Source organism: Oncorhynchus keta, chromosome 4 (assembly GCF_023373465.1).
Source record: "Oncorhynchus keta strain PuntledgeMale-10-30-2019 chromosome 4, Oket_V2, whole genome shotgun sequence".
Classification (NCBI taxonomy): domain Eukaryota; kingdom Metazoa; phylum Chordata; class Actinopteri; order Salmoniformes; family Salmonidae; genus Oncorhynchus; species Oncorhynchus keta.
Genome location: NC_068424.1, coordinates 51,490,166 through 51,517,425, shown reverse-complemented (window position 1 = coordinate 51,517,425; position 27,260 = coordinate 51,490,166). Strand labels below are relative to the sequence as shown.

Here is a 27,260-nt window from a genome sequence, read left to right as displayed (position 1 = left end):
GAGGGGGAGAAAGGAGGGGGAGAAAGGAGGGATAGAAAGGAGGGATAGAAAGGAGGGATAGAAAGGAGGGATAGAAAGGAGGGGGAGAAAGGAGGGATAGAAAGGAGGGATAGAAAGGAGGGGGAGAAAGGAGGGATAGAAAGGAGGGATAGAAAGGAGGGATAGAAAGGAGGGGGAGAAAGGAGGGATAGAAAGGAGGGATAGAAAGGAGGGGGAGAAAGGAGGGATAGAAAGGAGGGATAGAAAGGAGGGATAGAAAGGAGGGATAGAAAGGAGGGGAGAAAGGAGGGATAGAAAGGAGGGATAGAAAGGAGGGGGAGAAAGGAGGGATAGAAAGGAGGGATAGAAAGGAGGGGGAGAAAGGAGGGATAGAAAGGAGGGATAGAAAGGAGGGATAGAAAGGAGGGATAGAAAGGAGGGGGAGAAAGGAGGGATAGAAAGGAGGGATAGAAAGGAGGGGGAGAAAGGAGGGATAGAAAGGAGGGATAGAAAGGAGGGGGAGAAAGGAGGGATAGAAAGGAGGGATAGAAAGGAGGGGGAGAAAGGAGGGATAGAAGGAGGGATAGAAAGGAGGGATAGAAAGGAGGGATAGAAAGGAGGGAGAGAAAGGAGGGAGAGAAAGGAGGGATAGAAAGGAGGGGGAGAAAGGAGGGATAGAAAGGAGGGGGAGAAAGGAGGGATAGAAAGGAGGGATAGAAAGAAGAGAGAGAAAGGAGGGATAGAAAGGAGGGAGAGAAAGGAGGGGGAGAAAGGAGGGATAGAAAGGAGGGGGAGAAAGGAGGGGGAGAAAGGAGGGATAGAAAGGAGGGAGAGAAAGGAGGGGGAGAAAGGAGGGATAGAAAGGAGGGGGAGAAAGGAGGGGGAGAAAGAAGAAGAGAAAGGAGGGATAGAAAGGAGGGATAGAAAGGAGGGATAGAAAGGAGGGATAGAAAGGAGGGATAGAAAGGAGGGGGAGAAAGGAGGGATAGAAAGGAGGGGGAGAAAGGAGGGATAGAAAGGAGGGGGAGAAAGGAGGGATAGAAAGGAGGGATAGAAAGAAGAGAGAGAAAGGAGGGAGAGAAAATAGGGAGAGAAAGGAAGGTGGAGAAAAAAGGGAGAAAGGAGAGAGAGAAAGGGGGGAGAGAAAGGAGGGAGAGAAAGGAGGGAGAGAAAGGAAGGTGGAGAAAAAGGGAGAGAAAGGAGGGAGAGAAAGCAGGGAGAGAAGGCAAGGAGAGCAAGGAGAGAGAGAGAAAGGGATGTTAGGGAGAGTAACAAAAGAAAAGGGCGGGGATCGGAGAAAGAGAGAGGGGAATAAGCTAGCCAGCACAGTGGAAAAAAGGCTGGAAAAGAGGACAAGAACGCAGGAGTGAGACAGACAGAGGCTGTGCCAAGCCTCCCACCTGAGTGTGCACGGCACGGCTGTGTTTTGTGTTTGGGATTTCAGGGAAAAGGAGGAGGAGAAGGAGGGGAGGAGGATGGAGCGTGGGGTGGGCCAGAGAAAGGAAGAGTCTGCTGGCAGCATTGGTTTCACACACCAGTGATGAAGTGAAGCCCCTCGCAGGAATTCTTTCTGCTGCTGCGTTCGTTTTTTTCTCTGCCCCTTGCTTTTCCTTCTTACTCACATCTGGAGCGGGGAGTCACTTCCTCTGTCTGTGCTGCCCCGCGTTGTGTTGTGCTTTAACAGGGCTAGTCCTCTCATCCTCTAGCCCCCCTTCACCTCCTCTTCTGACGACACTCTAGGGAGATACGGAACACACCACGCCAGGGGGGCGGGACGCTCCCAGCACACTCTCTGCACGGGACCGACCAGGGACCCTTGACACCCCCCACCAACACCCCGGACCCACTCTCTGTAATCTACGTCTGACAACAGAGAGGAAGAGAGAGACTGTGGAATCTGGAGAGAACTGCAACCATCAGCTGAACTTTCTGCAGGGTGTTTGCCCTTTCCCTTATATGGCAAAACAACTGGAAAATCATTTGAATTGTCTGATATCTATCCACCACAGCAGGCTGTGCAGCAGGGTTTGTTTGTATGGCTGACTGACTTCTCTTGGTTCTTCTTTCCTGTGTTGTTTGCATGCAGGGCTTTTATTGAGGGGAAGAGCAGCATTGTAGGTCTTTGGGGTGAGACTGCAGGCACTACCCCCAGGGGTGGTTGGCTATATGCATCATTGCTCCCCCCTCTCTTTCTCTCTCTTTCTCTCTATCTCTGTCTGTCTGCCTGAGAGGAACATCCAGCTGTCTGTCTACCTGAGAGGAACATCCGGCTGGCAGCAACCTGCACACAGACACTGAGACAGTTGTTCTCTGTGGGGGACCTAACAGCAAGGTGGGCCAGAGTTCAGCAACTGTAGTTCTGGAATCTAGACACAGAGAAATCTGTAGGAGGGATATTGACTCTGACTCTACAACGACAACAATCCTCAAATGCAACAGGATGTGTAACCCAGTAGGACCCTGGAAGGCGTGCCTGTCTTAAATGAGGAGGACTATTGTTGTTGTCCTGTGTCGACCTTACTAATGAGGACGAGGATGTTGGAGAAGCCGTGAACACTCAAAAGGACTGAACAACAAGAGCTGGAGGGTCTCGTGGTGCCATGACACAGGTGTGGAACAGAATGTGTGTGTGTCATCTCTGACCGTACACCTTGTTGTGGATTACCCCGTTGGACGGACACACACTCCACTGACTGACAGGTGGACAACAACAGCGTCGGTTGTCATGGCGGTGGCGTGGTACCACCGCGACATCAGCCGCGTGCATGCGGAGGACTTGCTGGCCCGGGCAGGGAGGGACGGCAGCTTCCTGGTCAGGGACAGTGAGTCTGTGCCTGGAGCCTACGCCCTCTGTCTGCTGTGAGTAGCCTTCCACCACACACACACACACACACACACACACACACACACACACACACACACACACACACACACACACACACACACACACACACACACACACACACACACACACACACACACACACACACACACACACACACACACACACACACACACACACACACACACTGAGTGTGTATGGTCAATATCAACTCAGTGATGCTCACAGTCAGTGGAAAAGGAACGAACCTCACATTCACAAGTGCTATAGCGTGTCTCAATTTCTGCATTGTAAATAGATTCAGCAGCCTGTCTCTCTGTCATCTTTATCATTGTCACTCTGACCTGGGACAGCGGGCAGGGAGAAGGCTGTGGCTCACAGGGCTGCTGGAAGTGTATAGCTCCTGAACACTCAGGTTGCCCAGTCCCGATACAGCCCAACCAAGCCTGGCCAGTGTCCGTGTAACCCTGGCTTAGGGCTCCCGGTCCCCCACTCTCCTCTCCTCCCCCCTCCATTGAGTCTTCCCTGGGGCCCCTGGAAGAGGGCGGGAGCTACAGTGACCACACGGCTCTCTGTGCACAGCGGCCCGAGCCAGACACATTCCTGAAAGCTGAGCCCCACTGCTGCTCATGCTGCCCCCCCTCCCTCCCTCTTAGCTGTCTCATTCTCTCTCCCTCTTAGCTGTCTCATTCTCTCTCCCTCTTAGCTGTCTCATTCTCTCTCCCTCTTAGCCGTCTCATTCTCTCTCCCTCTTAGCTGTCTCATTCTCTCTCCCTCTTAGCTGTCTCATTCTCTCTCCCTCTTAGCTGTCTCATTCTCTCTCCCTCTTAGCTGTCTCATTCTCTCTCCCTCTTAGCTGTCTCATTCTCTCTTTCCTCATTCTCTTTTCCCTCTCTTTTGCTGTTGTTTTCTATTCCGTGTTTTTTCTGTCCCTCTGTCTCTGTACCACTTCCTCCTCTCTATGTTGTATGTAGGCCTAGTGTACACTAATCTAATCTCCACATCAATACAGGTCTGCTGTCATTACAGGAAAATATGAATTCATTCTAGATTAATGATACCTGTGATTCTCTACCAGGCATCACAAGGCCATGCTTTCAGCAGCGGGCTTTCAACTGGTGTCTTTTCAACAGGGGGGGTTACAGGCATTTACTGTACTGTGTTAAGAGATAAAGTAGAGATAAAAGTTAGCCATCTATTGGATACTTGACACAGACTAGTGGTATGGTTTTGCTACCAAGTGATTATTATCGAACATGAAGCCCACATGCGGTCCAGATGAGTCACACCCCTCTGGCTAGTTTGTGTAGGTTGTGTAAATAGTGGTGTGTAAAGACCTGAGATCTGTGGGTAGGTTCTTTATGAGCACCAACATGTGACATTAATGGGATCATGTCAAAATGGGTGGCAAAAGAAAACTAATTAAGAGTTTATATTTTTTTTAATTACGGCATATATACATTTTACAAGACTTTTCCATCCTTAGAATATGGAATAAGCATAGGCTTTAATTCCTTGTCAAACAGATGGAAAAGGAGTCTGAGAAAACATCTATCAGAATAAGTCTTAAAAGGTATTAGAAAATACATCTAAACACAATAATGCTGAAGTAAAAACCCCTGCCAACTAATATCAACACTTGTATTTAGGTTAGGAAAACATTTTCTGCTTTCTGTAAGTTGAAGAAACATTGCCTTGTGCCTTGAAATTCTGTTACCAAAAACCCACATATTTTAAATATATTTGTATCTAGAGGGAGAATAATGAAAGTTCACAGAAGTAACCAGTAAAGGTAGACATATCAATTAGTTATAGAGTTTTTACCAATATCAATTATGTTAATGAATTGGCAACAGAATTTCTGAAAAATCTGCAACAGAATTTCTGAAAAATCTGCAACAGAATTTCTGAAAAATCTGCAACAGAATTTCTGAAAAATCTGCAACAGAATTTCTGAAAAATCTGCAACAGAATTTCTTCCTCCCTTCCACTGTCATGTTGATAACTGTTTTCTTTCACTTTCTGTCATCTGATGGTCAAAGCTAATGTGTCTGGACAACCCCTCCCCCAGGTCTATTTATTTCTGCAACAACATACTAACTCATCACAATTTGTGAGCAAGCTGGTTACACTGCCTCCTAAAGACATGATTGACATCGGGAAAAGGGGGTGGGCTTGCTGATCAATAGGTGCCTTTCTTTGCAAGGCATTGGAAAACCTTCCTGGTCTTCGTTGTTGAATCTGTGTTTGAAATTCACTGCTCAACTAAGGGACCTTACAGATAATTGTATATGTGGGGTACAGAGATGAGGTGGTCATTCAAAAACACTATTATATCACACGGAGTGAGTCCATGCAACTTATTTTGTGACTTGTTAAGGACATTTTTACTCCAGAACTTATTTAGGCTTGCTATAACAAAGGGGTTGAATACTTACGTATTTACTCAAGACATTTCACCTTTTCATTTTTTATTAATTTGTAAACATTTTGAAAATCATACTTCCACTTTGACATTATGGGGTATTGTATTGTGTGTAGTCCAGTGACACAAAATCTAAACCTCCCAGTAAAGCAATAAAAACAATTAAGCATCCCAGAAAAGTGCAACAAATAGCCCACGTTAACACATGTAGCTTAAGAAACAAGGTTCATGAAATCAATCATTTGCTAGTAACAGATGACATTCATATTCTGACAATCTCTGAAACTCACTTAGATAATACATTTGATGATACAGTGGCAGCAATACATGGTTATAAAATCTACAGAAAAGACCCAAATGCCAAAGGTACTCTGGAGCGGGATCGATTTGAAGGTGGAGGGTCCATCATGGTCTGGGGCGGTGTATCACAGCATCATCAGACTGAGCTTGTTGTCTGTCATTACAGGCAATCTAAAATGCTGTGCGTTAGAGGGAAGATATCCTCCTCCCTCATGTGGTACCCTTCTTGCAGGCTCATCCTGACATGACCCTCCAGCATGACAATGCCACCAGCCATACTGCTCGTTCTGTGCCTGATTTCTTGCAAGACAGGAATGTCAGTGTTCTGCCATGACCAGTGAAGAGCCCGGATCTCAATCCCATTGAGCACATCTGGGACCTGTTGGATCGGAGGGCGAGGGCCATTCCCCCCAGAAATGTCCAGGAACTTGCAGGAGTGGGTTAACATCTCACAGCAAGAACTGGCAAATCTGGTGCAGTCCATGAGGAGGAGATGCACTGCAGTACTTAATGCAGCTAGTGGCCACACCAGATATTGACTGTTACTTTTGATTTTGACCCCCTCTTTGTTCAGGGACACATTATTCCATTTCTGTTTGTCACATGTCTGTGGAACTTGTTCAGTTTATGTCTCAGTTGTTGAATCTTGTTATGTTCATACAAATATTTACACAAATAAACACAATTGACAGTGAGAGGACGTTTCTTTTTTTGCTGAGTTTATTTTTGTGCCACAAAAGCCAAGTAGATATACATGTTTATAAACACAGGGTCGCTACAATTATTGTAATACAGTAAATTTCGATCTATCCCTTAGGTAGCAAACTTGAAGACGTCATGACGGACATGCGGGCAATGGGTTTAGAACAACAATAACTAAACTTAATACAAAAAATATCTATACCACCACCCAAAACGGCACATGGTGAATGGAAGGGTAAAGGGGCATGTACTAGGCACAGGTTGACTCCTTTCTGTGCCCCTACCTACCAACATCTACCCATGAGCCCCCTCTCTTTCTTTCATGGATGTTGAAGAATTGTTGAAAACTGGTCAGTCCACCCTGGCCTTGATTTCAATGTCCACATATGCCATTTTTTGGTACGGCCTGGACCGGCTTTAATTTCAATGTCCACAGATGCCATTTTTTGGTACGGCCTGGACCGGCTTTAATTTCAATGTCCACAGATGCCATTTTTTGGTACGGCCTGTACCGGCTTTAATTTCAATGTCCACAGATGCCATTTTTTGGTACGGCCTGGACCGGCTTTCATTTCAATGTCCACAGATGTTGATTTTTGGTCTGTTCCGGACGGGCCATGATTTGACTGAAACAAACATGTCTGATTGGTTAAGATTTGGTCCAGACTAAACAAATGAACCAATCATAGACGTCTATTTCGCACAAGTTTGGAGAGCGCAGTACAGTATGGTAAAGGTTTTAAAAATTGAGTAGAATATAGCTCAGTACAGTAGATTAGTATAGAGTAGAGTTCAGTACAGTAGAGCAAACGAGTTGAGTACACTATACTGTACTCTACTGAGCTCTACTGTGCTGTACTTTGATGTCAAAACTTGTGAAACATAGATGTATATGATTGGTTCAGATTTGGTTTTGCTAAGTGGAGGAGCTCATTCAAATAATAGCCAGTGTGTAGAATAATAACCAAATATGCAAAGGAGGATTTTGCATATTAATACCTGAGTGTAGGATACAACGCCATGAAGATAATGATATTTATATATACAATTATACATTTCTGTGTAGTACAGATCAGGGACCCATGAAAGAATTCTGTTACCGCAATCCCGTTACAAGGTGTAAATCCACTTACTGTGGCTGAATAACCAAAATAGATTTTGTTCAGAGTCAAGGTGTCATGGCATAGCTAACTTCCCATTCTTTCTATTTCTATTTCTAAACTATGCATATGCACAGTTCTTCCAGTAAATGTTTCTGTAAGCTGTTCTGTGTAAATTGTTAAAAGCAGTCATTGTGCATGCAGTTGTATGGTTTGTTTAACTTTGAAATCAATGGTTTTTGTTTGGCATAGTCTCAGCGCAGTTCCGTTTCCATGGAATTGCCCGGTAGTAGTCTTGTAATCCCACACTGTGCAGTGGACCACGAAGTTGCTAAAATAACCATCTAACTGAGTCACACCATCAACAAATTAGCATCTTGTTTATCTTTAACAAGGGCAGCACATCTGCTCATCCTTATTTCATTGTTACTTTAAAGCATGTTTTGCCTTTGAATGTTTATTTCTGCCCATGACAGTGGTATAGTTATGTGTAGTGCTGTCTTGGTGTATACAGTACATTTGTCAATGTTATTTTCCCCTTTTCAGGTACCAACGGCACGTTCACACTTATCGTATTCTTCCTGATGCAGACGGCCTGTTGGCTGTACAGGTGAGTGACCATCATCAGTTGAACTTTCCAACCCCCCCTCACATACACACATGACCTAATCCTGACAGTAACTAGGATAATACTAATAGCATATCCTACAAGTGCAATCATGATATTATCCTCTTGTAGCAACCACTTTAGAGAAAGAATGGACTGTTCAATACTGTGGTTGTTATCGTTACAAAATAGTTGTGTTGTTGTATGTTGTAAGGGAAACAGGAAGTGTCTTGTGTTCATATACTAGGCCCATTCTGCCTTAGGCCTTTTTGTTTGAATGGCATCTCTGCCATGCGGCTGCATGCTTGGAGAATGACAATTGCACAGAGGAGAAATTGCGTGTGCGTCTCACAGATTCCTGACCTACCCACTCATTGACCAGTGCTCTAAGGAGGATGGGTCTGTTTGTGCTTTGTGTGTGAATGTGCCGTGGACAAGGATGTGTGTGTTGAGGGTTAGTTGGGTGGGGGATAGGGATGGTTCGGATTAGTTTGTGTGTGGCGGTTGTATGGGTGTGTTTTAGATAGTGACTATAGGGGACGACTCCTTTCAAGAGCCACAGCTCCTGGTCCTAATTATCAGGAATGAGGAAAAAAACACAGTAACAAAAAACATTTGAGGCAGCCCGCAAACCAGCCTGTGCATTCCTTTACCATATCTGGTGCAAAACCAGCTCAATAACAATTGTCTCATAGAGACAGTCATTTAATGAGTCTTTGATTTGAAAACACCATATAAACGTTCTTTTCAGATGAGGGCTGTGCTCCATGTACTGTATCACTGCCTCGCTTGTTTTCCACGGAAGTCAGTAAAGTCCCCAATAAGCAGATTGTCTCACTGGCTTTGCTATTAAAAAACATTACCACATAGGGATTGCGTGGTTGCTTTCTTGTTTTTCTGAGGGGGCTATTTTATAGAAGGGATATTTTGAGCTAAAAGACAGGCCGTTTTTGTCTCCCTGAGTCGTTTAGTCTGTATTTTCTTTGTAATTACTTCTCAAGAGTTCCTCGAAAAAATGCATAAACCATTAGAGGAGTCCCTGGCAACTGGGGCAGGTAATGTCTGCCAAAAATGGTTTTTCAAACCACACAATGAAAACAAACGTTTCTAAAATAAGACGTACAGGAAAGGGGCTTTTAGTTTGCAGTGTTGCTGTGTGCGCCCTTTGGGTCCTGTGTCTGAGAGTGTGTCCGTGGCATCTAATATGGCTATGCCCGCGGTGTGTGTGTGTGTGTGACTGGCACTTAATGCGTTTGTCGATGGCTGTTGAATATGTGTTTCCCCTCCATGTTTACTGTACGTATCTGAGACAGCTGGCTGTTGAATATGTGTTTCCCCTCCATGTTTACTGTACGTATCTGAGACAGATGGCTGTTGGATATGTGTTTCCCCTCCATGTTTACTGTACGTATCTGAGACAGCTGGCTGTTGAATATGTGTTTCCCCTCCATGTTTACTGTACGTATCTGAGACAGATGGCTGTTGAATATGTGTTTCCCCTCCATGTTTACTGTACGTATCTGAGACAGCTGGCTGTTGAATATGTGTTTCCCCTCCATGTTTACTGTACGTATCTGAGACAGCTGGCTGTTGAATATGTGTTTCCCCTCCATGTTTACTTATGTTCCCCTCCATGTTTACTGTACGTATCTGAGACAGATGGCTGTTGAATATGTGTTTCCCTCCATGTTTACTGTACGTATCTGAGACAGCTGGCTGTTGAATATGTGTTTCCCCTCCATGTTTATGTTTGAGACAGCTGGCTGAATATGTGTTTCCCTCCGTTTATCTGAGACAGATGGCTGTTGAATATGTGTTTCCCCTCCATGTTTACTGTACGTATCTGAGACAGCTGGCTGTTGAATATGTGTTTCCCTCCATGTTTACTGTCGTATCTGAGACAGCTGGCTGTTGAATATGTGTTTTCCATGTTTACTGTACGTATCTGAGACAGCTGGCTGTTGAATATGTGTTTCCCCTCCATGTTTACTGTACGTATCTGAGACAGCTGGCTGTTGAATATGTGTTTCCCCTCCATGTTTACTGTACGTATCTGAGACAGCTGGCTGTTGAATATGTGTTTCCCCTCCATGTTTACTGTACGTATCTGAGACAGCTGGCTGTTGAATATGTGTTTCCCCTCCATGTTTACTGTACGTATCTGAGACAGCTGGCTGTTGAATATGTGTTTCCCCTCCATGTTTACTGTGTTTCTGGCTGTTGAATATGTGTTTCCCCTCCATGTTTACTGTACGTATCTGAGACAGCTGGCTGTTGAATATGTGTTTCCCTCCATGTTTACTGTACGTATCTGAGACAGCTGGCTGTTGAATATGTGTTTCCCCTCCATGTTTACTGTACGTATCTGAGACAGCTGGCTGTTGAATATGTGTTTCCCCTCCATGTTTACTGTATGTATCTGAGACAGCTGGCTGTTGAATACATGTTTACTGTACGTATCTGAGACAGCTGGCTGTTGAATATGTGTTTCCCCTCCATGTTTACTGTGTTTACTGAATATGTGTTTCCCCTCCATGTTTACTGTATGTATCTGAGACAGCTGGCTGTTGAATATGTGTTTCCCCTCCATGTTTACTGAGACAGCTGGCTGTTGAATATGTGTTTCCCCTCCATGTTTACTGTACGTATCTGAGACAGCTGGCTGTTGGAGTGTTGTTTATACCGGGCAGCGTTTGTGCGTGTGTACGGTAGACTGGCTCAGAACACAGAGGTCGGCTAGTAAACTGCCGGAACACTGTGACTCATGGCAGCCAACCTTGCCAGTGACAAGAATTTGGGGGGTAGGTTTGTGACATCATCTCCTGTCCTGTGGCTGATTAGCAGTGGTTTCTGCAGCCTGCTTGGCAATGAGTGTTTGATGTTGTTCTTGTTCTGGCTATGCAAACAGAGGTGAGTGGTTGTGGCTTCTGTTTGGCACCTCCAGGGCCCAAGAGACCGCACCTCTACTCCAAGGGATCCCCCTGAGTATATCCAGGTCCATTTTGTTTTGGTGGACACTGTTCGGACAACACATGCGTATCCTGAACAAGTTCATATGTATTTGAGACATTTGTACGATCTTCCAAGCTTTAGGAACTTTAGAGAAAAAGTGTATAAACATTATCTTGATGGACGGTTTGCAGCTCATTGTGGCATCAGTTCAGGGAATTTGTTCATCTATCCTGTACATAAAGGAAACTCTCATGAAGATGTTGTGTTGTGTAGGTTCTGTATCATGTGTTTATGGTATTTTTGACCTTTCTGGGTAACCACAGCCCATGTATGTATAACCACAGCCCATGTATGTATAACCACAGCCCATGTATGTATAACCACAGCCCATGTATGTATAACCACAGCCCATGTATGTATAACCACAGCCCATATATTTTCATTCTTACATGTTTGAGAAAATAGCTATGTCTGTGAATGTCTATTTATATTATAATTCTGTCTATGCTGTATGTGTGTTTCCCCACAGACGTCTCAAGGGGTGCAGGTGAACTGTTTCCGTACACTGGGGGACCTGGTGTTGGGGTACCAGCACCCTCATAAGGGTCTGGTCATCCCCCTGCTGTACCCTGTGGGGAGGGACACAGATACTGGTGAGGAGAGCTCAGGTGATGATGAGAAGCCAGGGCTGGTGTGGAGTCCCAACCCAGCCCCAGTCTCAGTCAGTACATCTCCTCCAGAAGGACCCCCAGTCACCCCAGTCACCCCTTCCCCCCATCTCCTCTTCCTCCACAGGCTGCAGGAGCTCAACACACCCAGGTACACACTCCCTAACACCAATCACACATCAGGAGAATGCAGAGATACTTCCAGTTCCACACATAAATAGGGAAAAATGTGAACTATTGGTCTGGGGCTATTTGGGGTACTTTAGCACTGTAGTATTATTCCTGTGGCATCTAGGTATCCCCTTTCCCTTCCTCGTCAGATTGCCTGAGTGCTGCTTTCAACAAGGCTTACGTTTGCGAACACTCATGATAAACTTTGTTTCTTTTCAAGAGTGTGTTGAATTTTTTTTTTTTACACAAACATTCCATTCCGTTAGTTTTATCTACTCTTTCTGGTAAAAATGATGGATAAACCACATAAAATGTAGATTTTTTTTACTGTGGTTTCACAGCATGGCAGGTGAGGTGGTTGGGCTGCTCAGTGAGTATCTGTGCAGTGAGCTGCCTCTGGATGTGGAGGGTCTGCGTAGAGGAGCAAAAGGCCTACTCCATCTACACCACACCCTGGGCACAGCATGCCAGGGACTCAACAGGTGGGTTTCAGCATTTTGCTACTGCTACTACAGTTAGTGCTGTATGTCATTTAGTGTTTGTGATGTGATGGATTTGTTAGTTATCACAGGGAGAAAATGAAACTGATTGTCTGATCCACAGTGAGATTGATCTGACCATGTCCAGTTTGGAGACGCTGGCCAAAGTGTTTGACCATCCCACCTGCCCTTTAACCTCCACCAAGTCACAGGTACATCCCATCTGTGATATACCCTGTCTGTCCTACCCGTTCTGTCTGTCCTTTGTTTTACCCTGTTTTCTCCCCAATTTCGGGGCATCCAATTGGTAGTTACAGTCTTGTCTCGTTGCTGCAACTCCAGTACGGACTCTGAGGTGGCGAAAGTCGAGAGCCGTGCGTCCTCCGAAACACAACCCAACCAAGCTAAACCGCACTGCTTCTTGACACAACGCCCACTTAACCCGGAAGCCAGCCGCACCAACGCGTCGGAGGAAACACCGTGCACCTGGCGACCGTGTCAGCGGACACAAACCCTCCTCTAACTTGGACGACGCTGGGCCAATTGTGAGCCGCCCCATGGGTCTCCCTGTCACGGCCAGCTGCGACAGACCCTGGACTCGAACCTAGAATCTCTGGTGGCACTTAGACCATTGTGCCACTTGGAAGGCCCCTACCCGGTGATGTCCTACCCTGTCTGTCTTACCCTGTCTACTCTACTATGGTCCACAATGGACCCACAAACAAAGAAGACAGAAAATGAATGGAAATCTGATCTGCTTCGCCTTCTAGTGCACTAATTGAGAAAAATAACTTTCACAGCGCATCACTGTTAAAAAAGTTGAAAATAAAACACCTCTAAACACCTCTATCCATTCATGGGGTACAATTCTATATTTATACCTATATTTCACATAGCACACAGCTACTTAATACTTAATATTACTGTCCCCCCTTTTAGAATATGGGTAGAGGTCCAGACATGGAGTTGGACAGTCTGCTGTGTAAAATCTCTGCCCTGGTCAGCCTGCTGTCCTCCCTGGAGAAGAGGGTTTGTACCCACATACATACACACACACACTACCCCCCCAATGCAAACCAGTCTGATATTAATTTACTTTCCAGTCTAAAGCTTTCTATGCTCTTACTGTGCAGGTGCTGAAAGCTCTTCAAGATGCTGTGACCAATCACAACCTGGCTGTGCAGCCTGCCCCTCTCCGTGAACCCGCCCCTGTCTCAGCTCCAGTCCCTGCTCCTGCCCCAGATCCAGTCCCAGTCTCTGCTCCAGCACCAGTCCCTGCTCCATCTCCTGCTCCTGCCCGTGCTCCAGCTCCAGCCCCTTCTCCAGCCCCAGTCCCTGCTCCATCTCCTGCTCCTGCTCCTGCCCATGCTCCAGCTCCAGCCCCTTCTCCAGCCCCAGTCCCTGCTCCAGCACTAGTCCCTGTAGCCAAGAACAATGCCAGGCCCATACCTGTCCATTCCTTTCAGGTGACAGAGAGAGACAAAGGGCACTTCATACTTTTAGGGGGGCATACCAGCCGTTTAGTCATATTTTGATCATTTTTGTGGTACAGTATTGTATATCATCATCTTTGTGTGTGTGTCTAGATTAAGATGGTGCGTTACGGCAGACAGACCGTGTCAGTGGACTTGGACACAGGAGTGCTGCTGTTTGACAGGAAGGCCGGGTCATTCGGAGCGGAGACAGTCTCACACGACCGGAGTAAGAGAATAACATCAACATCTGACATTACTTGACCGAGTTCGATGAAGAAGTGTTCAATGATCCTAACGATTCCCCTCTTTTCCCGTGCGTGCGCACGTGTCAGTTCTGCAGCTAGTCAAGTTCCAGAGCAGTCCAGCCAAGCTGCGCATGGTAGTGGACAGTCATCACAACACCCCACGAGAGCTCATGTTTGAGAGTGCAAGGGTACATACAGGTCTACATTCGTCTGTGTATGTCGCCACCCATTGGATTCCATTGTATTGACTGAGAACACTCTCTCTTCCCTCCAGAAGCGGGAGGCGTTCTGCCAGCTGCTGCAGCTGATGAAGACCAGACACTCCCATCTGAGTGAACCTGATGTCATCTCTGTGTTTGTGGGCAGCTGGAATATGGGTAACTACGACATCAATAGAACCTCACTGTCCTAGAGTAATATGTCTTCCGCTGTCACTGTCTGACATCAGTACTTTTCCTGGTATGGCTACGGTTATTACAGGGTTATTACACTGGAAAGCCACAATTTTCTTATTAGAAACACTGTTTTTTTTATTTGAAGCACTAGATAGTGGTCTATACTGAGTAGGACCCTCACTAATGATCTTATTGGCTGTGTGTCCAGGTGGCTCCCCTCCCCCTCGCAGTCTGCAGTCCTGGGTGACATGCTGTGGTCTGGGGCGAACCCCAGATGAGTCCACAGCTCTGCTGCCTCACGACATCTACGCCCTGGGTACCCAGGAGAACTCTCAGGGGGAGAAGGAGTGGACCGAGCACGTCAAGGCTACCCTACACAGCTACACTCATATAGAGTACAAACAGGTGAGCATCACTTCTATTGTCCTCCATTTAACTCAAAACAAATTTGGAACACAGACAATGTACAACAAAAACATACGTTTTAGAACACGGAGAAAGTAAATGTTGCACCAGATTTAGCAAACAGCTCATTTCCATCTGTTGTCCCCCAGTCCTCTTTCTCCATCTCTCTCTGCTTCTTTTTCTCCATCGCCATGTCCCTCTTTTCCTCCATCTCTACTGTATGTGCCGCTCTTTCGCCATCTTTCCATCTGTCTATTTCTTTCTGTCCCTATACCTTATTGGCCCTTTCTCCCAGCTTTCAGTGTCTCTGATTGTCATGTGTTTGCATTATGTCATTATGTCCTTGCTCACCTTATAGGATATCTGTTCTGATGTACTTTTTCTTTGACCATTCATCCTGAAGCAATGATAGCTGTTTATCTCTCTGTGACAGTTACTTTACATGCTCGTTGTATTTGCACAAAGAGGTCATAAAAAAGGGTGTATAAACCAATGACTTATATAAACCCTGGATTGCGGATGCTATGTATTGGCCAATGAGAGGATTTGAAACCACCAGTGGGCCATATTGGCACTCCCTAGTAAGAGAGGGTTCTCCATAGTAATGAATGGAATTCTACAGTATTTCAATTAAACGTTTTAAGGACAAAATTACATAGATTTCAGTATTTTGTTGTTGTAGTGGGGACAGTAACATTCAGACTTTCAAAAAGTATGCTTTAAGGAAAATAATTGTATATATTTTACACTTTTTATTTGTATGTTTAGCTCACATAATATAATGAAAAAGTTTGCATTAATGTGTCTGTAATGGAATAAACGTGGCAAAATTTTACAACAGTGGAGGAGTGCCAAGATGGGGACGCGGTGGCTTCAAAACAGCTTCGCCTGTTAGTCATCTAGTGTATATACTGTATAAATCGTTGGTATAAACTGGAAGTCTAGAGCATCTTAAGGTTTATTGCTCATTCATTTACCTGATACTCACTGGAGTTAGCCTCACAATAAAATGTGTAAAAACAATTGCTTATGTCTATACTTCCATGAGAAATCAAGACATATATGTTATCATTACTTTAGCTTTTTTCAATCAGCAGTACTGTAGGCCGATGTCTTGATTGCTCTGTTATAGTGTTCTGTGGTTATGTGTCCTGCAGGTGGCAGTACAGTCACTGTGGAACATGAGGCTGGCAGTGTTCGTGAAGCCGGAGCACGAGAGTCGCATCAGCCATGTAAACACAGCCAGTGTGAAGACTGGCCTGGGGAACACACTGGGTATAATACCAGGCCCCTACTTGGGTCGTCTATGGGTCGGCTACCCATAACACCACACCCTCCTCCTCGTCTCAGAAATGAATGCGTAATATACACATACACACCAGTGGAGACTGCTGAGGGGAGGACGACTCATAGTAATGGATGGAATGGAGTCAATAGAATGTCAAGGAAACCACATGCTTGATACCATTCCATTGACTCTATTCCAGGCATTATTATGAGCCGTCCTCTCGTCAGCAGCCTCCACGGACACATCCTGTATCTTTGGCATAGCCTACAGCCAAAGACATGTGTCAAACTCATTCCACGGAGGACCTACGGGTTTTTGCACCTCCCTTGTACTTAATTGATGAATTAACGTTGCTAATTAGTAAATAACACTCCTCATGGGGTTGTCTAGGTCTTAATTGGAAGGAAAAAAACAAAAACCTGCAGACACTCGGCCCTCCGTGGAATGAGTTTTTACACCCCTGATCTATGATATCAGAGCATGATCAACAGGAACGAGATGTTGTGTTTTATCAACTAAATGAGGTTAACCTTTAAATCTCAAATCTGTTTGTTTCCAGGAAATAAAGGTGCTGTTGGGGTTTCCTTACTCTTCAACAGTACTTCTTTTGGATTTGTTAACTGCCATCTGAGCTCTGGCAGTGAGAAAGTAGTCAGGTATGTACTATTGTATACGCCAGTGGAGGCTCCTGAGGGGAGGACGGCTCATAATAATGGCCCGGAACGGAGCGAATGGCATCAAACTATGTGTTTGATGCATTTGATACCATTCCGCTAATTCCGCTTCAGCCATTACCACGAGTCCGTCCTCCCCAATTAAGGTGCCACCAGCCTCCTGTGGTATACACAACTGTATACACACCTATTTCCAATGTTCAGCTCTTTGGTATATCATGTGGGTGTTAGTTGACAGATAAAACATTAGGGTAATGTTCAACACAACTATCATCAGATTGTGTCCGTTCTATATAAGGACATGCCAGGGCTGTCAAATGTATATGTTTCCAATGTATGTACGCAGCATGTCTATGTGTGTGAGTTGATGTTGTCACTCCCTGTGCTTGTGGTCCTGTCAGGAGGAACCAGAACTGTGCGGACATCCTCAGACTGTTGTCCCTGGGTGACCGGCAACTCAGTGCCTTTGACGTCAGCCTGCGCTTCACACATCTCTTCTGGTGTGGAGACCTCAACTACAGACTAGATCTGGACGTACAGGTCAGACAAACCCTGTCTGCTCTCCGCTCTCTGTTTCGTTGTTCCCCAGCAAATAGATCAAATGTAGTTTAACCCGAAATCAAGAATCTCTATAGATCCAGAGCCGTACCTTGAACTCTCTCATACTGAATCGCTATTGCTTTACAGGACATTCTCAAACATGTTTCCAAGCGGGAGTTTGATGAGCTCATGTGTGCTGACCAGCTGACGCGAGAACGACACAAGAGGAAGGCCTTCCTCAATTTCAGTGAGTAGCATCCTACTGACGTCATGTCCAACTGTGTGTTCCTGTGCGGGTGAAAATACCTGTGTTATTTATTCTTGTCAATAATTTCTCCTCTTCATTGCTTTTGTCTCTGAATCTACCCCTTCTCTCTCCCTTCCTCTCACTTTGTCCTGGTTAAGAGGAAGAGAAGATTGCGTTTCCGCCCACCTATCGGTACGAGAGGGGGTCCAGGGACAGTTACCTGTGGCAGAAGTACAAGACCTCTGGCGTGAGTCTATCTCCTTGTGACACTCTCTGACACAACCTCTCAAAAAGCTACATTGTGTCCAAATCAGCGTGTTGTCTGAATTACATTCAAGCAGTAAGTGATGAATAATCCACACAAAGCATCATTGTGAGCCTTGTGAAAGCAGTCAGAAAATAAGGGAATTGCATAATGCTATTTTGGAAACGTTCGCTTTTGCAGCTAGTGTAACCTGCCCCCCTAAACATTCTACACAAAGAAGTATAGCTCACGACTGGATTTACTGTATGTGTCACCCAATCAGTCTCTATTGGGGTCACGGGGTGGGTGCTTTGACGGCAGCTGTCCTCATGACTACTAAAACTACCTCACAGAGTGAAATGGCTTGTATGATTGGAATGCAGTGTTCCCTACATTTTATAATATCATTTTTATAAATCAATTCTATGTTCAATGTGTCCCCATCGAACACACACAAACACACAATAAATATAGCCATTCTTCTATTCTGTGTCTACAGGTTCGTGTCAATGTGCCATCATGGTGTGACCGGATTCTGTGGAAGTCTTACTCAGAGACACATATCACCTGCAACTCCTATGGTGGGTTTAGGTTTTACGACATGGAGGATTTTGATGGGGCTGGGGGCCACAAAAAAACGGAACTCATCATGAGGGGCCTCAGTGGCTCATGGGTTTGCGTACCCCCCCCCGCCCCCAACCCCATCCCCTTGTGAGAGAACATTTTAGCAGCCCCACTCATGACAGCCATGACCGATATTTACATTTGAAAGTGAATTTCCTGCAATTCAACACATTTTGCCATGGGGCGGAGAAAAACATTAGCAGTTTTGAAGCTAATTTCCGGCAATTCAACACATTTTGCCATGGGGCGGAGAAAAACATTAGCAGTTTTGAAGCTAATTTCCAGCAATTCAACACATTTTGCCATGGAGCGGAGAAAAACATTAGCAGTTTTTAAGCTAATTTCCGGCAATTCAACACATTTTGCCATGGGGCGGAGAAAAACATTAGCAGTTTTTAAGCTAATTTCCGGCAATTCAACACATTTTGCCATGGGGCGGAGAAAAACATTAGCAGTTTTTAAGCTAATTTCCGGCAATTCAACACATTTTGCCATGGGGCGGAGAAAAACATTAGCAGTTTTTAAGCTAATTTCCGGCAATTCAACACATTTTGCCATGGGGCGGAGAAAAACATTAGCAGTTTTGAAGCTAATTTCCGGCAATTCAACACATTTTGCCATGGGGCGGAGAAAAACATTATTTCTCAGTGGCAGGGACTGGGAGACTAGTCAGGATTGAGGCAAAGATGAACGGAGCATAGTACAGAGATCCTTGTTTAATACCTGCTCCAGAGCGCTGAAGACCTTAGAATGGGCCGAAGGTTCACCTTCCAACAGGACAACGACCTTAAGCACACAGCCAAGACAACGCAGGAGTGACTTCGGGAAAAGTCTCTAAATGTCCTTGAGTGGCCCAGCCAGAGCCTGGATTTGACATCAATCGAACATCTCTGGAGAGACCTGAAAATAGCTGTGCAGCAACTCTCCCCATCCAACCTGACAGAGCTTGAGAGGATCTGCAGAGAATAATGGGAGAAACTCCCCAAATACAGGTGTGCCAAGCTTGTAGCGTCATACCCAAAAGACTTGAGGCTGTAATCGCTGCCAAAGGTGCTTCAACAAAGTACTGAGTAAATGGTCTGAATAAATGTGATATTTCCGTTTTTTATTTTTAATCAATTAGCTAACATTTCTAAAATCCTGTTTTTGCTTTGTAATTATGGGGTGTTGTGTGTAGATGAGGGGAAAACACAACTTAATACATTTTAAAATAAGGCTGTAACCATAACAAAATGTGGAAAAAGTCTAGGGGCCTGAATTCTTTCCGAAGGCACTCTAACAGCGTTGTAGTTTAGCATTCAGGCACAGCAAATTGGATATCATAGTATTATTTCTCGTGGCGTTCCTAAATTAGATATTTTGTGGCCATTTCTTTGATTGTTTTCCTGTAAAATGTGAGAGTCCCTGTTTAAGGTATGATTGGTAACTCCTACGTCCTCTGGTCTGTGGTCCTCAGACGAACAGTCACTTCCTCACTGTGGCCCTGACTCCAGGGCACTGCTTTTGACCTCCTTCAGCAAATACTCACCATACAGCATACCATACAGCATACCATACAGCATACCATACAGCATACTCCGTCATAGCCATTAGAGGATCATTAGTTTAGTCTATGCCGCAGGTTTTGACAAAAAGGTTGAATTGCATAGAGTGCTGAAGTGATCATTAGTGACATAAGAATGCTTGTATGATGGTACAGTTAACAGAATAAGGATAATGGACACGGCTGTATCATTACGACTGAGATCTCTCTGTCTCCAGGTTGTACAGATGACATCTTCACCAGCGACCACTCGCCTGTTTTTGCCACATTCCATGTAGGGGTGACGTCACAGTTCATTTCCAAAACAGGTGATTGTGGTTATTTTGACAAAAGAATTTGGATTAATATACGTTGAATAATATAACTGTGATAGTTGCTTGTGAGCCTTGATTTCTTTGCACTACCAAACAGACCCAAACTCGAGCATGGAGAGGGCCTGGATGGAGATGGAAGGTGTTGAGGCCATTGTGAAGACAGCCAGCAAAGCCAAGTTCTTCATTGAGTTTCACTCATCCTGCCTTGAAGGTGCTTTGTCCTTAACCCTTTTTCACCTAGTTCATCTAAAGTTCTATAACAAACTCTGTGACTTATGTGATGAATAATTTAAGTCGATATCTGTTTTGAGCAGAGGTCCGCCGTTCCGTAGAGAATGACTCGCAGAGCTGTGACGTGCCTGGCTTCCTCAAACTGGGCTGGTCCCCCAAGCAGCTGCCCAAGGTAAATACATCAATCAGGAGCTAGATGAGCAAACTCATACCAAAGACTCATAGCTAACCTGTTTGTGTGTGTCTACATATCATAGCTTCTCCCGATCGTCTCAGACATGGAGTACCTTCAGGATCAGCACCTCCTGCTGTCTGTCAAGTCATGTGACGGGTTTGAGTCATACGGTTGGTCATTACTCCTTCCCTTCCTTTTCGTAACCACCACCATTCACTATTTCCCCTCTCATCAGTCACTTAGTCAATCAATGCCCTTTGACCGTAGTCATTGAGATGTTTAGATTTTTTAAAAGTGTATTTTAGGCACAGATCAAAGACCAGTGTACAGTCTTCAAATCTTAACTATTAGGAGAGAAAAAAGCTAAACTGACCAGGGATCAGTGTCCACTCCATTGTTGATCCTACTGTTGACTCTGTAGGTGAGTGCTGTGTGGCACTGCGCTCCCTTATCGGTGCGGCAGAGCAGTTTGAGACGTTTCTGACCCACCGGGGTGAGGAGATTGGCTCCATACGTGGGCGGGTCAGGGTCCATGTGCCCAAGGACCGGCGAGGAACACGGGAGAAGATCTACGGTGGGTTCGCCTGGCTGCCCTCCCACCAACCTCATCACTGCTCTCCTCTCCTTCCTCTGCTCACACTATCACTTCCCGCTGGGCTTCTGTTGCAACAGTCAATATGCCCTCTGGTTCTCCTGTGTATCTCTCATTGCTTCCTCTATTTGGTTCCTGATTGATCCAAGGCTTGGCTTTCTCTCTCTCTGTGGTCTCTGCCCTGGCTTCCTCTTTTGGCTCCCCGCTGACTGACCCTGACCAGATGCATCCTGAGACATTCAAAAGACACAGTGTGAGTGGGTGCCATTTGCCCTATAGGTCAGGCATTATGCATTGCCATGACAACACACATAAACACTGCCACCACACGCCGCGGGCAACCTTTACCCCAGACAACACAGGACATATGGAGAAGACATTAGTTAGATGGTGTCCAATAGACATCTGTTTTGTCTTTTTCAGAATGGTTCTGCTTTGAGAAGGATGAGAAGGGTCTGGTGAGGGGATGCTTGTCTCCTCCGTCCACTCGGGCACCTATCAGCCGGTGAGTATCTTTTTGGTGTTTTTCAAGCCACTCATTGTAAAACTAGCCAACATACATTGTCAGCATATGATTCCGAGACATAATTAGTGATGGGAGTTTATAGTATAGTTTGTCATTTAGCCTACTTTCATTATTATCTGTCCACCCATTTCAGATCGTCACCGCCTCCACCCAAGCCGGCCCCTAGCAGTTACACAAACCCTGCCTACTTCATATTTGAAGGTGTGTCTGTCCTGGGAAGAGTAGAGGAGTCTCCACCCCCTCGCAGGGACCCTCAGGTGGTCTGGGCCGGCGACTCCGCGCTGCAGTTACCCAAACTCTTCGGGGGGCGTGGCTGTGACAGGAAGTCCCCTCGCAGGTCTGACTTCACTGAAATCGAGATTCCAGGGATCCTGCCCCACTATCCTTCCACCAATGACCATCATCCACCCCAGACTAACTCCTCCTATCAGCTCTTCCCAGCAAAGGACCCATCGCCAATCCCCCCTGCCCCAAGCCCCACCTCTCACTATCATGAACAACCCATACAACCACGACCAAGCAAAAACAATGTTGTCCAGGACTCCATCCTGCCTGCCAAGAACCTGAGGAACATGTACATGAACCACTCCGCCATCATCAGAGAGAACCCCAGGAGAGAACAGCCTAGGGTGCACCAACAGGAACAAGCCATCCCTGTACGGAGCAGCAAACTCCCAGCCTTCTACCCATATGTGTCCACCTGTGTACCCCACACCCAGGCACCGTGGGTGGTGGAGCAGCCAGTTGGGCCCCTTGGGGACCACTCCCTCACAGCCCTGCAGATAGCCAAGTCACTCAGCGAGGTAGACTTCTTCCCATTGGACCTTGAGGCTCCATCTAGCCCATGCCAGAGACCGGCCCAGAGGAATGACCTGGCCATAGCTGCAGAAAGAGGATACTGCTGGGAGAAAGAGGTGGGTAGATATAAAATGTTTCTTTTATTTTTTATTTCACCTTTATTTAACCAGGTAGGCCAATTGAGAACAAGTTCTTATTTACAACTGCGACCTGGCCAAGATAAAGCAAAACAGTGCGACAAAAACAACACAGAGTTACGCATGGGATAAACAAACGTACAGTCAATAACACAATAGAAAAAATACAAATCTATATACAGTGTGTGCAAATGTACTAAGATTAGGGAGGTAAGGCAATAAATAGTAAATAAATAATTACAATTTAGCATTAACACTGGAGTGATAGATGTGCAGATGCTGATGTGCTAGTAGAGATACTGGGGTGCAAAAGAGCAAAAATTAACAATATGGGGATGAGGTAGTTGGGTGGGCTAGTTACAGATGGGCTGTGTACAGGTGCTGTGATCGGTAAGCTGCTCTGACAGCTGATGCTTTAAGTTAGTGAGGGATATATGTCTCCAGCTTCAGTGATTTTTGCAATTCGTTCCAGTCATTGGCAGCAGAGAACTGGAAGGAAAGGAGGCCAAATGAGGAGTTGGCTTTGGGGATGACCAGTGAAATATACCTGCTGGAGCAAGTGTTATGGGTGGGTGCTGCTATGGTGACCAATGAGTTGAGATAAGGCGGGGCTTTACCTAGCAAAGACTTATAGATGACGTGGCAGGGTAGCCTAGTGGTTAGAGCGCTGGACTAGTAACTGGAAGGTTGCAAGTTCAAATCCCTGAGATGAAGAAGTACAAATCTGTCATTCTGCCCCTGAACAGGCAGTTAACCCACTGTTCCTAGGCCATCACTGAAAATAAGAATTTGTTCTTAACTGGCTTGCCTAGTTAAATAAAGATTTTTAAAAAATTTAAAAATAGATGACCTGGAGCCAGTGGGTTTGGCGACAAATATGAACCAAGGGCCAGCCAACACGAGCATACAGGTGGTAGGTAGTATATGGGGCTTTGGTGACAAAATGGATGGCACTGTGATAGACTACATATAAATTGGTGAGTAGAGTGTTGAAGGCTATTTTGTAAATGACATTTCCGAAGTCAAGAATCGGTAGGATAGTCAGTTTTATGAGGGTTTAGCAGCATGAGTGAAGGAGGCTTGCTGATGCGAAATAGGAAGCCGATTCCGGATTTAATTTTGGATTCGAAGATGCTTAATGTGAGTCTGGAAGGAGAGTTTACAGTCTAACCAGACACCTAGGTATTTGTAGTTGTCCACATATTCTAAGTCAGAACCGTCCAGAGTAGTGATGCTGGGCGGGAAGCTGGTGCAGGCAGCGATCGGTATAAAAGTATACATTTAGTTTTACTAGCATTTAAGAGCAGTTGGAGGCCACGGAAGGGGTGTTGTATGGCATTTAAGCTTGTCTGGAGGTTTGTTAACACAGTGTCCAAAGAAGGGTCAGATGTATACAGAATGGTGTCGTCTGCGTAGAGATGGATCAGAGAATCACCAGCAGCAAGAGTGACATCATTGATGTATACAGAGAAAAGAGTCGGCCAGAGAATTGAACCCTGTGACACCCCCATAGAGGCTGCCAGAGGTCCGGACAACAGGCCTTCCAATTTGACACACTGAACTCTATCCGAGAAGTTGTTGGTGAACCATGCGAGGCAGTCATTTGAGAAACCAAGGCTGTTGAGTCTGCCGATATGAATGCAGTGATTGACAGTGTCGAAAGCCTTGGCCAGGTCGATGAAGACTGTTGCACAGTACTGTCTTTTATCTATGGCGGTTACGATATCGTTTAGGACCTTGAGCGTGGCTGAGGTGCACCCATGACCAGCTCGGAAACCAGACTGCATAGCGGAGAAGATATGATGGGTTTCAAAATGGTCGGTGATCTGTTTGTTAACTTGGCTTTCGAAGACTTTAGAAAGGCAGGGCAGCATGGATAGAGGTCTATATCAGTTTGGGTCTAGAGTGTCTCCCCCAATGAAGAGGGGGATGACAGTGGCAGCTTTCCAATCTTTAGGGATCTCAGACGATACGAAAGAGAGGTTGAACGGGCTAGTAATAGGGGATGCAACAATTGCGGCAGATAATCTTAGAAAGAGAGGGTCCAGATTGTCTAGCCCAGCTGATTTGTAGGGGTCCAGCTTTTGTAGCTCTTTCAGAACATCAGCTATCTGGATTTGGTTGAAGGAGAAGCGGGGGGGCTTGGGTAAGTTGCTGCGGGGGTGCGGAGCTGTTGGCCGGGGTAGGGGTGGCCAGGTGGGAAGCATGACCAGCTGTAGAAAAATGCTGATTGAGATTCTCAATTATCCTGGATTTATCGGTGGTGACAGTGTTTCCTAGCCTCAGTGCAGTGGGCAGCTGGGAGGAGGAGCTCTTATTCTCCATGGACTTTACAGTGTCCCAAAACTTTTGGGAATTTGTGCTACAGGATGCAAATTTCTGTTTGAAAAAGCTAGCCTTTGCTTTCCTAACTGACTGTGTATATTGGTTCCTAACTACCCTGAAAAGTTGCATATCGCAGGGGCTATTCGATGCTAATGCAGTACACCACAGGATGTTTTGTGCTGGTCAAGGTCAGTCAAGTCTGGAGTGAAACAAGGGCTATATCTGTTCTTAGTTCTACATTTTTTGAATGGGGCATGCTTATTTAAGATGGTGAGGAAAGCACTTTGAAAGAATAACCAGGCATCCTCTACTGAAGAGATAAGGTCAATATCCTTCCAGGATACCCGGGCCAGGTCGATTAGATAGGCCTGCTCGCTGAAGTGTTTTAGAGAGCGTTTGACAGTGATGAGGTGTGGTTGTTTGACCGCGGACCCATTACGGACGCAGGCGATGAGGCCGTGATCGCTGAGATCCTGGTTGAAGACATCAGAGGTATATAATATATACTAATATATGCCATTTAGCAGACGCTTTTATCCAAAGCGACTTACAGTCATGTGTGCATACATTCTACGTATGGGTGGTCCCGGGGATTGAACCCACTACCCTGGCGTTACAAGCGCCATGCTCTACCAACTGAGCTACAGAAGGACTCCCCTGCCCTTTCGTTTATATTTGGAGGACAGGTTGGTCAGGATGATATCTATGAGGGTGCCCGTGTTTACGGATTTGGGGTTGTACCTGGTACGTTCCTTGATAATTTGTGTGAGATTGAGGGAATCTATTTTAGATTGTAGGTGCCTAGTAATTGGCCCAGAGCTAAGGCTTTATCATTCCGTTTTTTGACTAGACATTTGTTTTGGTGTTTGATACAGGTCCTCTATGGAGCTCCAGAGACAGTGCGAGAACTACTCAGCACCCTGGGTCTACAGAAGTACACTCTGGGACTCAGCCTCAACGGCTGGGACGACCTGGACTACTTCAGGTGAGAGGAGGAATAACGGTGGATGGAACCTGATTTGTTTGGTCTCGGTGGTTTGGGTACCTAAATGACCTTTGCTCTCTCCACAGTGGCATCACAGAGGAGGACCTGCGTGCAGCCGGAGTGTCGAACCCGTCGCATCGCCGGAGGATCCTGGAGAACCTACCCAGGATCTGGGATTCACTATAGACCTACTCACTTTGTTTGAGTTCTCAAACTGAACCCAATGGACGTCGGTGACAGATGCCTGCCCTAATGGACAACTCGTCATCTCTTCCACTCACGTCCTTCTATATACAGTAACAAAAAAAATCTAGTAAGCGCACACACACGCAGACATGGTGCCTGTCCCATGAAATCCTCATCTCATATCTGTTTCCATTCACGTGTCCACCTTAAAATGGTCAAACATTTTTTTATATCCAATTTTAGATCCACATAGCTAAATATTGATTTTATGTCTCCCCAGCAGTCACCAGACGAGTGTTTACTGAGCATTCACACGCATCACCTCCTCCCCTGCCCTTTCCACTGCTCTGCCGTTTATAAAGAACAGCACAGAGCTTGTAAAAACACTCACTAAGGGCCATGGAGGATGAAATGTACAGCTGTACATATTTACCAGTACACATTTTAACATGGCCTGGAAAGTTAATGATAAGGCCTCGCTTTCTGTTTACTGTCCGATGGTATTATTATCTTGTCACTGTGGTGTAGCTGTTAGTTATAAGAGGGGAATCCGGTGGGAGGAAAATGCGAACCCTGGGCTCGTTTATTTACATTCTTACTATGACATTGTACATGTTTCTCTATTCTCTCCCTTATCCCATAATTCTCGTGAGCTCACAAGATAATAAAGTGGCACCCACCCATTTAAGATGAACATTACAGTCACTTAATCAATGCTTCTGTGAACTTAGCGTTTTTTTTTTTACTGCCTTTTTTAAAAACGTTATTGTATAAAAACTAACTGTTGACATATGTGGGTTCTTAGACACTGCTACTGTGGGAGGAGTGAGGGCGTAAACCTTGTGCTTGCCGCCTGTGGTTCTTTGCCGGTGGCGCTACTTTGGTCATCATCTGAGTTTTAGATATACATTTAACTGTGGATCATAGAAGTTATACTACTTTTATTTGCTGAAGGTTGTTGAATTAAGGTAATGAAGTGTTACATGCAGGTGATGTTACATTTGTTCAACCAAATGGGACACCACGTGAATAAAACAATGTTGTGTCAACATTATGAAATAAACTCTATATATTTATGAGGACATT

The 27,260-nt window shown here is 45.5% G+C and overlaps 1 protein-coding gene across 1 annotated transcript; it reads left to right on the top strand.

Annotated features, from left to right (window-relative positions):
* Positions 1–1,085: 1,085 nt before the first annotated feature.
* Positions 1,086–27,256, top strand: LOC118377231 (phosphatidylinositol 3,4,5-trisphosphate 5-phosphatase 2B-like). The gene is made up of 26 exons (XM_035764085.2): positions 1,086–2,838; positions 7,895–7,958; positions 11,437–11,726; positions 12,088–12,228; positions 12,350–12,437; positions 13,165–13,254; positions 13,359–13,691; positions 13,812–13,926; positions 14,033–14,133; positions 14,220–14,322; positions 14,549–14,745; positions 15,903–16,020; positions 16,593–16,689; positions 17,109–17,247; positions 17,395–17,494; positions 17,653–17,741; positions 18,238–18,319; positions 20,124–20,213; positions 20,317–20,430; positions 20,534–20,622; positions 20,708–20,795; positions 21,047–21,199; positions 21,641–21,722; positions 21,877–22,657; positions 25,879–25,988; positions 26,075–27,256. Exons 1-26 carry the CDS (start codon positions 2,705–2,707, stop codon positions 26,172–26,174), a joined length of 3,888 nt encoding a protein of 1,295 aa, XP_035619978.1. The 5' UTR covers positions 1,086–2,704; the 3' UTR covers positions 26,175–27,256.
* Positions 27,257–27,260: the final 4 nt, after the last annotated feature.

Bases quoted from the DNA above. Each gene is read 5' to 3' on its own strand.
- LOC118377231 (XM_035764085.2), top strand. From the start codon at position 2,705: ATGGCGGTGGCGTGGTACCACCGCGACATCAGCCGCGTGCATGCGGAG. The intron at 2,839-7,894 runs GTGAGTAGCCTT...TCCCCTTTTCAG, and splicing joins GCCTACGCCCTCTGTCTGCT to GTACCAACGGCACGTTCACA. The intron at 17,248-17,394 runs GTCAGACAAACC...ATTGCTTTACAG, and splicing joins GACTAGATCTGGACGTACAG to GACATTCTCAAACATGTTTC.